Source organism: Salvelinus namaycush, chromosome 3, assembly GCF_016432855.1.
Source record: "Salvelinus namaycush isolate Seneca chromosome 3, SaNama_1.0, whole genome shotgun sequence".
Taxonomy (NCBI): domain Eukaryota; kingdom Metazoa; phylum Chordata; class Actinopteri; order Salmoniformes; family Salmonidae; genus Salvelinus; species Salvelinus namaycush.
Genome location: NC_052309.1, coordinates 13,018,038 through 13,032,259, shown reverse-complemented (window position 1 = coordinate 13,032,259; position 14,222 = coordinate 13,018,038). Strand labels below are relative to the sequence as shown.

The following is a 14,222-nucleotide window of genomic DNA, read 5'->3' as shown; positions in this document are numbered from 1 at the left end:
GTCCAGCAGAGTAACACTCTCCAGGTTGACATTTCAGTGATAAAGAGACATGTTAAATTTACTCGGATAGTGTGCTGTGCTTTACACACCAGGTCAATTGATGAAACACAAACTGCTGTGCCCACTGCAATACAACATACTGGTTCTAGATATTAGAGCAATTACAAGCCCTAGCTATGGTAACTGAATTCCCACAGACATCGTCATAAAACATGATATGGGAAAGCACAGAGCAGGCTGCATGGAAGACCTTTGGAAAATGCAAATAGATGTATTGATCTTTTAGTCATGTCCCCAGTGGTGTCACTCCTGTGTCACCTGAGGGAGTATCAGATAAACCAGCTGACTCTTCTGTCCCCACCTATAAACCTCAGAGGAAATAGGCACCGCTTTAGTTGTCTTGACAACTGATTGGGGATGTGTCCTGTGCCACCCTGAGCAAAACTACAGTACACACACAACTTGAGTCTGGGTCTGTAGGGGTATGAAGCAATTGAATTATAGACAGCCCTACATCAAATCTGGATGACACACTTGGACAGTCATTGCACTCTTGATCAACAGGTCAGGAATGTCTTGGGCAGCTAAAGATGCACATATTAACATTTTTGAAACAGCATTGAGCAATACAGGGTGGAGGGGGATTTATTGGCATTGTACTTAAGGTTGGAAGCTAGCTATATTTGGTTGCCATGAAAACCAGGCAGGGAAACCCGGGAAGTCAGACGGGGCTAAGCCTCTGCAAGTTGCATGTTTCGCCAGGAAAGACAGGCTGAACACAACACGGTCTAAAAATAACGGGCTAGCTAGTAGTAATTAGCTTAAGTGTCATGCATGGTGCATGTTAGCCACCCGACCTGAGCAATTACCTTACGTGCTTACTAGCTTGTGAACGATTTACATGGATACAGTAGCTAACTAACGTCAGTTAGCGTGGTAGTTTGTGTCCCGCATTACCTGCCATTTGAATTGCATGGTATTTTCCATTGCGCATAAACATTTCACTGACAATATATATTCTTGTCTAAACGCGAGCCCCCCGGAGGTGGAACCTTGATAATCTGTCACTCACGAGACCTACCTAAACTTATGGCACCATGTTGGCTAACTAGCTAGTTAACATCCATTATCAATGTATAGGTGTAAAGACAAATAGTTAACTAGCTAGCTAACGGGCTTCCTCCATTAAGATTCATTCAAAGCTAGCATGCTAGAAACCTAGCTAGCTATCGCTGCTGTCTAGGCCTAAACACCGGTATCATGAATCCACATCCTGATCCACCAGGACCAGAACGCTCACAATTTCCTCTCATCTTCCAGAAATACACTGACATGAGACAACAACAAATGTTATTTTAAAGTATTGCCACATCGACTCAATAAATTGCATATTAATATACGACGAAATGAGATTTCAAATACTTCAACTCACTATTCCTTGATAAGCACCATCTTCTCCTACCGGGCTGCGGCTGCGCAAGGCTGTAGACGTCATCCGAAATTATCAACAACAAATTGTTGACCGCCCACGAAAGTCGTCGATTGGTCTGAACTTTCTGAACCTTGCAAACTGCACCAGTGAGGTGAGGTGGGATGTAGAATGGATATGGATGGGACCATGAATACATTTAGGTATTCTTCGTGATCAATAACATGTTCGATTGTAATATGTGTGTGATATATGGCTCTGTCAAGTTTTTCTGAATAATAGACTTTTCAAATGACAGTACAGGTAGAGAGTACCTTTCTAAACCTATTTCACTATCTCAATATTGATAAAGCAATTATTAAATTTACATAACTAAAATCTGTAGGTGGATTTTGCTCGAAAGAACCAGGATTTCATCAGCTAAGTCCTCACCTCCAACAAGTATCATCACAAATACATCCCATTCCATCTCTTACTGATATGGCAAGCTTGTTCAAATTCTTATTATATAGTCTATAAAGTTGATCACACTAGAAAAAATGTCATGTTTGAGGGTTCAGTCCTGATCAAGATAAAAGTCCCATCAGTCAGTAACATCCCTCTTCATAAACCATTACAAGCTGACAAGAGAGTAAACCTTCTTTATTTAAATTATTTTACTGGGAAAGAACTGAGATGCATGTTTAAAGCTGCAATATGTAACTTTTCGGGAGCCCTGACCAAATCCACATAGAAATGGAAGTTATAGATCTGTCATTCATTGAAAGCAAGTCTAAGAAGCTGTATATGTTCTATGTGCGCTATTTCTATGCTCCCTGGTTTTACATCTTTTACTTTCAGTTTTGTATACCATTTTCAAACAGCTGAAAATACAATCTTTTTGGTTATGGAAAAGATATCTCACAGCAGTTTAGATGGTACAATGATTCTCTACACTATACATCTCTACACTAAACTAAAATTTGCAGAACTATTAGAATTTTAGCAACCAGGAAATGGCGGAGTGATTTCTGCATAGTGCATCTTTAACTAGGGTCCACTGGTGCAAAAAGTGTGTTTTAAAAAGATATTGAAACATTGAATAGCAATATATTTCATGCTTTCAGACTGACACTTAATTTACATAGAAATCGTGTCATGTGCCTTTTCAAAACATCAATAAAAATATTAAATGTTTTTATTTATTTTTTGTGCACTGTTTGCTTCTTAATATATAAAAACACATAATACTGATTACAAAGCACAGGATTTAATTTACAAAACAACGATAATAACAGTTAGGATCCTTGGTAATATCAATTCACAATAATTATATTCAAATAAATCATAATTAAAACAATTCCATTTAGCATTTTATTGACTTTCGCAAACAGCGAGCGTTTTAGGTAAAAAATAGAAACACCATATTGGTATTTTCAGTCATTCTAACAGTCTGCCTGTATCAAAGTGTCTTTGCAGTGTAGGAGGAGGCAAGGGGACTACATGTCAGTGAGGAATCTCAGGCAGATTTCAACCCAGTCTGTCCCCCTCTGTCCTTCAGGGTGACTGCACTCTTCTCCTTTATGACATGTCCCTGCTCTGTCCTTCCTTTCCTCTCCACTAGGGGGCAGTCAGTCACTGCAAAGTGTCCCATTCCCACTTTCTATTTAACTTATGCAAATCGGAACTTCAGTTTTGGTGGTCCCCATTTGGCCTTCTTGCTAGTGTAATGTTCAGTCCCTTTCATAGCACACAGCCCAGCTAGTATAAGCCACTAGAAGAGCCTCAGAGTCAGGAGCAGATCTCTAACCATTAAGAGTCTCTAACCCCTCTCAGCATTTAGAGGAGGGGAAGAACTTCCCAGGCGAGGGGAACTTGAAGCCTTTTCCCGAGGGCAGTCTGACGGGGTGTGGGGGTGCTCCGGGACTACCTCCCAAAAAGGAGTCAGTAGCAGTATGAGGAGGAAGCACCACTGGCGGTTTTGAAACCAGCTTTTTGTGTCCGTCAGGTGGGTTGGTAGGGCTCTGGGGCCCCTCAGTGTCCTGGTTCTGGTTGGTGGATCCATGTCTTGGAGAGAGGTGAAGGAGCCCCAGGACATCTTTCTGGACCGTGCTCCTCTTCTTCCCACCACCTCGGAGCACCCTGCCTGGGCCGGGAACCTCCTGCCTCTGGGTGGCGTTGGACCAGAAGGTCTTCAGGTTGTGGATGGCCTGTACCCTCTCGTCCACAAGGCCTGCCCGTTTCAACTGGCCCAGGTCTGGGGTTTCGGCCGGGCTGGAGTGGGCAGAAGTGGAACCTGTGGAGGAGAAAGAGAGGGCAGGGGAAGGGGCCAGGGAGAGGACTGGGGATGCAGCCAAGGATGGGAAGCTGCCGACTGGGGATGGGTGGCCCGAGCTGGGGGAGATGGAGATGCTATTGGGGGAGTGTGAGATGTGGGGTGTATAAGGGGAGCTAGGGTATTTATGTCTGAGCTGCACCTGGATGTGGGGGTCTGGAGTTCTGGAGGGCGAGGGGTTGGGGTGAGAGAAAGAGAGGGAGGGAGAGCGGGAGGATAGGGTCGGGCTGTTGTAGCCGGAGCTGATCTTCTGTAAGGATGAGGAACGAGAGGGTGGTTTGGACCTGGTGGAGAGAAGGGGCGTGGAGAGGGGTGAGAGGGGGGAAGGGAGTGGTGAGAGAGGTGAAGCCCGGGCCTGTAGGCTGGCTCTACTACTGGGTCTGCTGAAAGCGCTTGTCTCAGATGAACGGAAGCCCAAACCCCCTGTGGTGGGGGTCAGGCGGGCTGAGGTGCAGGAGGGTCTACGTTCTGGTCCCCTTAACCCCTCCTCCCCTCCTCCGTTGCCTGCCCTTCCTGTCCTCCCCCTCTGGAGGCTCTCCACAGCCTGCATGTGGCTTTGGGTCTCTGACAGGATCCTGCTGGCCAGCTCCTGGGGGTCCAGAGGGGTGGGGGGAGGCTTGTCTTCCTGGGACTTGACGGTGCTGTCTGTCTCTGTACTGGACTGGTCAGACTCAGAGAGCACCGCCTCTGTACTGACCACCTGACCTTTAGACACGGTCTGAGAGCTGGTGAGGAGAGGGGGGAGAGATGGTTAATTTGATGTGACAAATAGGTCAAGAGGCAAACAGTTGAAGCAAACAGTTAAAAAGCAACAACTTACCCCTGGGACTTAGCGTGTGTGTTAGGGCTGGGGGGTATGGCCAGGGGCGGCAGGGGGACTTTGAGCGGTGAGGTGGGAGTGCTGACACTCCCCTTGGAGGAGACTGAGACGGGGTACCCTCTCCCCACCACGCCTCCCCTCCCCGCTCCTCTAAGGTGTCTGTATCCCCCAGGGAGGGGTAAGGTGTCACACTCCCTCCCCCCTCCTCCCCCCAGAGGTTCACTGCTGATGATGGAGAAGCCTTCATACTCCTCCTGTTCCTCCCCCTCTGTCCCTCCTCTGTGATTTGTCAATCTGTTTCTCGACATGCCTGCTGTGTGTCGGTGCGAGGCGAATAACCCCGCTCCTCCGCGGTGCCGCTCCAGCTCCTGCTGCCGTGAGCGCTGGCTGATGACATCACTTCCTGCGGGTTCGGGGCGGGACAGGAAGCTGAGAGAGGAGGTGAGTGAGCTGAGGCTGTAGAGGGAGATGGCGTCACAGGAGAGACCGTCTGCGCCACCAAGTGGGGGGGAGAAGGGAGGCTGGGGAAGGTTGAGGGGGAGGGAGTGGGAGGCACACTGGGAGGAGGAGAGAGACTCAAGAGAGGAAGAGCTGTCCAGGCTGAGGCGTTTGGGCAGCTCCGTAGAGTCTGCAGGGAGAGAGGACAAGATGGACAGGTGAGACAGAGGTAAGATGAAATGGTGAAACACAATGCAAGTATAGGAATGTTTCACTTGAAGTCTGGATGCCAGACTATGTAACTAACATACATAACAATGTAGAGTTAAAAGAGAGGGCTTGGAGACTCTTACCAAACAGTGCTAGTAGAGACTGCAGAGCAAAGTGCATGGTCCGTCTGATAGCCTGTTTACCAGTCTTCAATAGCACCTCCTCCTGTCCTGCCTCACACAGGTCAAAACCTGGAGGGAAACAGAGAAGTGAAAATAATGACACACCAAACATCTAGGCTTTAGCTCAATGGGCTAACATAGTCTTGTGACATAAAGGAGACCTGGGTTCAAAACCTAGTCGGTCACCCACACTGGCTGTCTAAAAATGAGAAGGGAAAAGCCTCTGCTATTATATATATCCAACTCTCAGTACAGTGATGACTGACTCACCCAGCGCAGCCAGGAACTCATGACAACCAGGAAGTCTCCACAGCTGGACACTAATGGACACCTGGATGGGAGCCAATGAGAACTCCAGCTCCTTGTCACATGACTGCTGCTGAAACAATACCTGGTGAAGCTGGAGACCGGGAGAGGTAAGTTATCACAGGATATTATCGCACTATAATTTCTGCCCTGCCCCCCTTTTGTCTCAGTATGAGTTTCTCATGCTAGAAAACTACAACACACAACTTACCATTCCCACCATATATTTAACAGCCTTCAAGTGGTGGGTAAGAGGGAGAGAGCGAGAGAGGACTTAAACTGTTAGGAACAGAACATTAGAAAGCAACAGGCCTAGTTAATGAACACCATGCAGGGACTACCACTGTTTATCAGCCATCAAAATGACTCAGGTTATGATGATATTGACCCCATGCAAATATTGCCAGGCTCATCACTATGTATATTCAAATAAAGCATACAGCATGCAAATGAATCAGTGTGCATTGAGGCCTACCTTGTTGATGAGCTGGTCTCCAGTCTCAGCAGCAGTGACCAGTTTACAGAGAGCCTGGAAGGCTGCATGAGGCAGACCTGGACGACAGAGAGGTTTGACTGACTGATTACCATGTTGGATCTAGAGTATGGTGCTGTGCTGACAGTCTGATCGGTTAATTGATTGATTCACTCCTAAATTGATAGGTTACCTAGTAGTGACTGCAGGGTGGTGCTGCAGAGCTGCAGCCGATCTCCAGGGTCAGCCGTAGGGAAGAAGACAGCAGCGGGGAGACCACTGCTGGTACCGGAACAGTCTAACCGGAACCCCACAGCTGACAGCAGGGCCTGCCATCCCGGGACCCCACCAACCTGGGTTCATATAAAACAGTTATTCATTATGATTACATAGAATAACCAAGTAATGAGGAACACCAAATACCTTAAGACATTTGACTGAAGTAAAGATGCAGAGCACACACACACATATGAAAACACACACCTTATTCTCCACGCTCTGCTGCGAGGTGTACATAGCGTTACTCTGATGACTCTGTATACGCTGGAGAGACTTCTCAACCTGAGGGATGGAGGGAAAGAAATCACATTATTTGGCAAGGCTCTTTAAAGTCTCTTGAATAGACATAGGCAATATGGCAAATGTTGTGTTAACAGGTGATGTTGTGCATGTGTGTTAACAGGTGATGTTGTGCATGTTTGTTACTAGGTGATGTTGTGCATGTTTGTTACCAGGTGATGTTGTGCATGTTTGTTACCAGGTGATGTTGTGCATGTTTGTTACCAGGTGCAGTAGAACTCTCAGGGCATCTCTAGCTCTCTCAGGATATTGGAGGATCTCTGCCAGGGCCTGGCCAATCAGAGACGATGGGCTGTTCAGCTTCACATCACAGCCAATCAACATGAAGCCTGAGAGAAAACAGGAAGAGGAGTGAATCATGTCAATCAATCAAATGTATTTATAAAGCCCTTTTTACATCAGCCGATGTAATGTGTGATCATGCGTGTATACCATACTAACCTGTCCAGTTAGACGGGTGTGAGAAGTGTGTGTGTGCGTGTGTACTAAGCCGCCCAGTTAGAAGGGTGTGTGTGTACTAACCAGCCCAGTTTGAAGGCTGTGTGAGTGTGTGTGTGTGTACTAACCTGCCCAGTTAGAAGGGTGTGTGTGTGTGTGTGTGTACTAACCTGCCCAGTTAGAATTGTGGTGTGTGTGTGTGTGTCTGTGTGTGTACTAACCCGCCCAGTTAGATGGGTGTGTGTGTACTAACCCGCCCAGTTAGACGGGTGTGTGTGTGTGTGTGTACTAACCCGCCCAGTTAGACGGGTGTGTGTGTGTGTGTGTGTACTAACCCGCCCAGTTAGACGGGTGTGTGTGTGTGTGTGTAGTAACCCGCCCAGTTAGACGGGTGTGTGTGTACTAACCCGCCCAGTTAGACGGGTGTGTGTGTGTGTACTAACCCGCCCAGTTAGACGGGTGTGTGTGTGTGTGTGTACTAACCCGCCCAGTTAGACGGGTGTGAGAAGTGTGTGCTGCTCTGTAGAGTCTTCATGGCCTCAGAGAGAGCTGCACTGGCCTTGGTCCCGTTCAGCAGTGCCGTGTAGAAGCTGTGCGTGAACACCTTGGATGCTGCCATGGGAACGGGCCACAGCGACACACACACACACTGCACCCCCGCTGTCAGGAAGGCACGGGACAGACCCACCACACCGTCTGAGGTCACTCTGCTGACACACTCCTGGTACGACCTGAGGAGAGATAACAAGATAATAAACTTAGACATACAGTTTTAAACAAACTAAACTGCTTGATTGAACATTTGGCGTGCGTGTGTGTGTGTGTGTGTGTGTGTGTGTGTGTGTGTGTGTGTGTGTGTGTGTGTGTGTGTGTGTGTGTGTGTGTGTGTGTGTGTGTGTGTGTGTGTGTGTGTGTGTGTGTGTGTGTGTGTGTGTGTGTGTCTTACCCCAGCACCACCAGTTTCACAGGCAGTCTCAGGTCCAGTATGTCGGCCGCAGTGAGCAGAAAGTCCTGTAGCGGTGGACTGTCACACACACTCTCTGCGTCACACACACTCTCTGTGTCACACACACTCTCTGTGTCACACACACTTCCTCTGTCCTCACTCCTCTCCTCCAGTAGCTCTGTACTTGCTCCCACATCCCCACTCTCGCGTAAAAGTGATCCCCCACACGGTGCACTCTCCTTGGGCCGTGTTTCTGAGCCCACCCCTGGATCCTGGCTGGGGGAGAGAACCAGGGCCGCCAGCTTCCAGGAGACATGAGTAGCAAAGTGAACACACTCTGCCTGGCTCATGGCTGCTAGCACACGCTCCTAGAGAAGAGAAGTGAGGAGAATGTTGTCTGATTGTGCGTCTCAATAAGTTACAGTGGGAGCAAAACACACACTTTTTTTTGTGTACCTTGGTGGCCTGTGTACCAGTGAGGGGCTGGCAACCCAGCAGTTCCCCCAGGCGGAGGGCCTCGTCGTGGGCAGAAGGCAGCGGCCCCCACAGCCAACGCTCCATCACCCTGGAGGGCAGGCGTGGAGCCCCCACTACTGCGGTCATAGAACCCCCACCGCTGTAGAGGAAAGGAGCTCTGTGACGAGGGTGGGACTGGGGGAGAGAGGAGGAAGTGTGTTTAAATGATCAGCCAGTCAAACACAGTCAATGACAAACATGGTTAATACTGTATGCCATCAGTATATTGAATTGTGCAGGTTGTGCTGTTGTATTGTATAGTGTGTCTCTGTGGGGGGTATTTGAGTGTCTGTGTGTGTGTGTGTGTGTGTGTGTGTGTGTGTGTGTGTGTGTGTGTGTGTGTGTGTGTGTGTGTGTGTGTGTGTGTGTGTGTGTGTGTGTGTGTGTATTTGAGTGTGTGTGTGCTATACACCCACCTTGGCTGCAGCCCCCAGGCTCCCTATAGATGGGACAGCTAGAAGGTTGAACCTCTCATACAGGTACTCATTAGAAGAGCTACCTTTGAGCAGAGCGAAGGGAACCAGGTACAGCTCTCCCTCTAACACCAACACCAACTGTCTGTGTCTGCCAACTGCACCACTGCCAGGCATCAGCACCTAGAAAGAGAGGGGCAGAGAGAGAGAGAGGGAGGGTGAAATAATGAGTAGACAGATAGATGTAATTCGATCTCTATCAAATGGTAAAATTAGTGTCGTTAGGTTAAACACACCCACACTCTCTTACCTCCTCCATAGGTGCAATGAGCAGGTGGTGAAGGGCTCGTAGGGGGGGTTTGGTGAGGAGGGCGGGTCTACAGAGTAGAGAGGAGGTCTCTCTCACTGGAGACACTGTAGAACTGACCAGACTGGACAAACTCTGACCACTTCTGTAGAAATACAGAAATTATGCTTGTGGTTTAACAACTGGTGCTGTCTACACCAGTAGATATTGCATAGGAACATAGAATGACACTCTCCATATAAAATATCAGACTTTATTTTAATTGAAATGTTCAAATATGGTGACATTTCAGTCAACATTGACTCTCTGCAGAACACACACCTGCTGAAGACGTTGTTTCTGGACACCTGACTGTGTAGGCAGTCAGTGGGGTCGCTGGCTGAGGTCAGTCGTTCCTCAAACTGTTGTTTTAACAGATCACCTGCTTCATTCTCCGTCTCACTGCTGGTACACACACACACACACACACACACACACACACACACACACACACACACACACACACACACACACACACACACACACACACATACACACACACACACACACACAGACACACACAGACACACACAGTAAGGTGCTGCTGGCTGGGGCAACAGTACTGGTGGAGACTCATTACTCCCTCACTAGCTTTAAGTACCAGCTGTCAGAGCAATATTGGGAATATTGAAGACTCATGTTAAAAGGAACCAACAGCTTTCATATGTTCTCATGTTCTGAGCAAGGAACTGAAACGTTAGCTTTCTTACATGGCACATATTGCACTTTTACTTTCTTCTCCAACACTTTGTTTTTGCATTATTTAAACCAAATTGAACATGTTTCATTATTTATTTGAGGCTAAATGTATTTTATTGATGTATTATATTAAGTTAAAATAAGTGTTCATTCAGTATTGTTGTAATTGTCATTATTACAAATACATTTAAAAAATCGTCCGATTAATCGGTATCGGCTTTTTTTGGTCCTCCAATAATCGGTATCGGTATCGGCGTTGAAAAATCATAATTGGTCGACCTCTAGTGTGTGTGTGTGAGTGTACAGTGTGTGTGTGTGTGAGAAAGAGAGAGGCTGTGAGCTCCCATTATCACTTGGAAGGGTGAAATATGTCACCTCTGAATATCCCATCCATTCTACAGAGATAGAGAGGGAGGGACAGGGTCCCGAGCCAAGTGATAAAGAGAGCCTACAGTCTCTCAGTGTAGCACTAAACAATCTTTTAATAAAGCAGAGACCATAGCAAGTGCAAGACACACATACACACACACCTGCTGTAGTAGTTGTCAACTCCCAGAGCCTCTCTAGCTGCAGTGATGTGCTGCTCCAGAGTCTGACAGCCACTAACTCCTCCCCCCTGGATCTCTGCGGCCTGCAGCTCGGCTCCTCCCTCACCCAGGTACACCTCATGGAACTTCACTATACCTGCACACAACACAACACAGGGTTAGGGATTAGAGGTGTGTGTGTACACCTGTAGATCTGTGTGTGTATGTACCTACCTGTGCCTGGTGCCAGTAGCCAGCTGTAGAGGTACCCTGCAGCCAGAGAGAAGTACAGCACCAGTGACTTCTGACTGTTGACCGTATCCAGGATGTGTTCTACGGTGACCGGGGAGTAAGGGTCAGGGGTCGGGGTATAAGGGTCAGAGGTCAGGGGTTGGTGACCTTGCTGTCGCTCCACCAGGAGGTCAGCGAACGCCCGGGTCCGACCCCGCTCTGCCACTGCTAGGGCCTCGTCATAATGACCTGGAGAGGAGAGGAGAGAGGGATGAACAGAGGGATGAGAAGAGAAAGTGAACAAGTAGAGAAAGAGTGAAAGAAAGAGATACATAGAGAAAGGGAAGGAAATGAATAACAAGAGAGATAGAACAGGAAGAAAAGTGTTACCCAGGCTGACGAGGACCCTCTGGAGAGCCTGGTATGATGATGTCTGCAGGTCGAACAGAGACAGTCTGTAGTCTGAGCTGAGTTGGGCCTCGTGACGAATCGACTCAAACAACGCAGACGCTCGGTACAGCTGGAGAGAGAGAAAGAGAATACACAGCTACATCACACACGCATTCACGCCTGAATACATACCCATGCCGCACCCCTATCACGATATACACGCAATTAGTTATTCTTTTCAATACAGGTCATCTCAAATCTCTAGAATCAGAGACTGCAGTTCCATAGTCCACCAGCATGTGTCAGCAGGACAGAAGAGAAGCTAAATTCTGAAACTATGTTGATACCTGGTGCTGGGCCTCTTCCAGGTTGCTGCTGGCCCACAGTGACAGGCCCAGACGGTGACGGATCTTAGCCTCCTCCTCTCTCCTCCCACACTGCTCTGCTAGACGCAGACCTGAGAGAGAGACAGAAGAGAGAGAGAGAGAGAGAAAGACAGGGAGTCTCAAAACATCTTCAAATCACCCTCTCCTCCCTCTTTCTCCAAAAACCATGTCTTCATTCACTCTCTCTCTCTCTCTCTCTCGTTGTCTCTCTCTCCTCTCACCTTCTTGCAGGTACATGACAGCCTGTGTGTAGTTCTGTAGTGCATGGTGTGTCCTCCCCAGGCTGCCGTACGCCAGTGTCTTGGCTGTGAGGTCATTATTCTGCGCCGCCACACTCAGGTGCTGCTCCTGATGACATCACAAGAGACAGAAAGGTCAAGTCCCAAATCGTCTAGCTGAAAGAACACGACCATAGTGTGTGTGTGTGATAGTACGTGTGATAGTGTGATAGTGTGATAGTGTGTGTGATAGTGGGATAGTGTGTGTGATAGTGTGTGTTTACCTGACAGTCCACGGCCCTTTCGTAGTTTCCCAGCGCCTCATAGGTCAGTCCCATGTTCCCGTAAGCCATCCCCTGACTCCTCCCACTTCCAGTCTCCTCCGCAATCTCTAATGCGCTCTGGTGCCACTAGAGAGAGAAAGAGAGAGAGAGAGAGAGAGGAAGAGAGAGAGAGAGATTGATGGACACAGACAGGCAGACAGTAGAACACTGCATGGGGAATATAATAGAGATTGATGGACACAGACAGGCAGACAGTAGAACACTGTATGGGGAATATAATAGAGATTGATGGACACAGACAGGCAGACAGTAGAACACTGCAAGGGGAATATAATAGAGATTGATGGACACAGACAGGCAGACAGTAGAACACTGTATGGGGAATATAATAGAGATTGATGGACACAGACAGGCAGACAGTAGAACACTGTATGGGGAATATAATAGAGATTGATGGACACAGACAGGCAGACAGTAGAACACTGTATGGGGAATATAATAGAGATTGATGGACACAGACAGGCAGACAGTAGAACACTGTATGGGGAATATAATAGAGATTGATGGACACAGACAGGCAGACAGTAGAACACTGTATGGGGAATATAATAGAGATTGATGGACACAGACAGGCAGACAGTAGAACACTGTATGGGGAATATAATAGAGATTGATGGACACAGACAGGCAGACAGTAGAACACTGTATGGGGAATATAATAGAGATTGATGGACACAGACAGGCAGACAGTAGAACACTGCATGGGGAATATAATAGAGATTGATGGACACAGACAGGCAGACAGTAGAACACTGCAAGGGGAATATAATAGAGATTGATGGACACAGACAGGCAGACAGTAGAACACTGCAAGGGGAATATAATAGAGATTGATGGACACAGACAGGCAGACAGTAGAACACTGTATGGGGAATATAATAGAGATTGATGGACACAGACAGGCAGACAGTAGAACACTGTATGGGGAATATAATAGAGATTGATGGACACAGACAGGCAGACAGTAGAACACTGTATGGGGAATATAATAGAGATTGATGGACACAGACAGGCAGACAGTAGAACACTGCAAGGGGAATATAATAGAGATTGATGGACACAGACAGGCAGACAGTAGAACACTGCATGGGGAATATAATAGAGATTGATGGACACAGACAGGCAGAAAGTAGAACACTGCATGGGGAATATAATAGAGATTGATGGACACAGACAGGCAGACAGTAGAACACTGCATGGGGAATATAATAGAGATTGATGGACACAGACAGGCAGACAGTAGAACACTGCATGGGGAATATAATAGAGATTGATGGACACAGACAGGCAGACAGTAGAACACTGCATGGGGAATATAATAGCACCATGATAAGAACAGCACCAACCTGCAGAGCTGCCTCGTTCTCTCCCATCAGCTGGTACACTGCACCCAGCGCCGCGCTCGCTTCGCCCTCTAGTGCTCGGTCCTGGGAGGAACAGATTTAGAATAAATAGTTATAGCATATAGATTAATAAAATATATACAGGTAACTGCCAAAGGTTAGTCACCCCTCCTTCCCTGCCTGTCATTCATTCATTCGATGTAGAAGTCTTACCCCTGAGGTGCAGGCGATGTTGAGCTGATGCTCCAGGCAGGACAGGGCTTGCTCATAATTTCCCAGCTGGCTGTGTAGGTCTCCCAGCTCCCAATAGGCCTGGGCCTTCCCCCCTCCTCCACCTCCTCCTCCCTCTCCGCCTCCTGATCCGCCCAGCTCATGGGCCACCACCAGTCTCTTCTCAAAACACACCAAAGCCTGCTGGAGACTACCTAGGGATCTGAGAGGAGATGTTTTTGTTTACCCCTATTTCCCTCTTCAGAGTTGCTAATGTAGACCTGCTGCTTGCTGCATATGAGTCACTATTGCATTCAGAACGAGCCCTACCAATTATTTACATAAATGCATTTCATGAGTCACAACATAAAACAGTCAGCTCTGAAAATCCAAACCTCAAAAGGCATCTAGTTTCCCAGAGAGAGATATATGAGCAACTTAAGAAGGCAAACAAGAAAACAAATT

General features: G+C 47.6%; 2 protein-coding genes across 2 annotated transcripts in view; both read right to left on the bottom strand.

Annotated features, from left to right (window-relative positions):
- LOC120044969 (phosphatidylinositol transfer protein beta isoform-like) overlaps window positions 1-1,473 on the bottom strand; it is a 30,795-nt gene extending 29,322 nt beyond the window's left edge. The window contains exon 1 of the mRNA XM_038989743.1: window positions 1,433-1,473. Within this exon, the coding sequence (XP_038845671.1) occupies window positions 1,433-1,452 (20 nt within the window). The 5' untranslated portion in view covers window positions 1,453-1,473. The remainder of the gene's footprint in view (window positions 1-1,432) is intronic.
- An 805-nt stretch (window positions 1,474-2,278) lies between these two features.
- The window catches only part of LOC120044966 (tetratricopeptide repeat protein 28-like), a 39,920-nt gene continuing 27,976 nt past the window's right edge, over window positions 2,279-14,222 (bottom strand). Inside the window, exons 12-33 of the mRNA XM_038989739.1 lie at window positions 13,761-13,980; window positions 13,551-13,631; window positions 12,145-12,270; window positions 11,864-11,990; window positions 11,604-11,713; window positions 11,257-11,386; window positions 10,870-11,115; window positions 10,639-10,792; window positions 9,692-9,814; window positions 9,374-9,515; window positions 9,067-9,246; window positions 8,591-8,785; window positions 8,135-8,502; window positions 7,672-7,919; window positions 6,955-7,079; window positions 6,655-6,732; window positions 6,365-6,524; window positions 6,175-6,251; window positions 5,664-5,793; window positions 5,355-5,462; window positions 4,564-5,191; window positions 2,279-4,468 (exon numbers count right to left, since the gene is read on the bottom strand). Coding sequence (XP_038845667.1) covers window positions 3,241-4,468; window positions 4,564-5,191; window positions 5,355-5,462; window positions 5,664-5,793; window positions 6,175-6,251; window positions 6,365-6,524; window positions 6,655-6,732; window positions 6,955-7,079; window positions 7,672-7,919; window positions 8,135-8,502; window positions 8,591-8,785; window positions 9,067-9,246; window positions 9,374-9,515; window positions 9,692-9,814; window positions 10,639-10,792; window positions 10,870-11,115; window positions 11,257-11,386; window positions 11,604-11,713; window positions 11,864-11,990; window positions 12,145-12,270; window positions 13,551-13,631; window positions 13,761-13,980 — 4,984 coding nt within the window. The 3' untranslated portion in view covers window positions 2,279-3,240. The remainder of the gene's footprint in view (window positions 4,469-4,563; window positions 5,192-5,354; window positions 5,463-5,663; window positions 5,794-6,174; window positions 6,252-6,364; window positions 6,525-6,654; window positions 6,733-6,954; window positions 7,080-7,671; window positions 7,920-8,134; window positions 8,503-8,590; window positions 8,786-9,066; window positions 9,247-9,373; window positions 9,516-9,691; window positions 9,815-10,638; window positions 10,793-10,869; window positions 11,116-11,256; window positions 11,387-11,603; window positions 11,714-11,863; window positions 11,991-12,144; window positions 12,271-13,550; window positions 13,632-13,760; window positions 13,981-14,222) is intronic.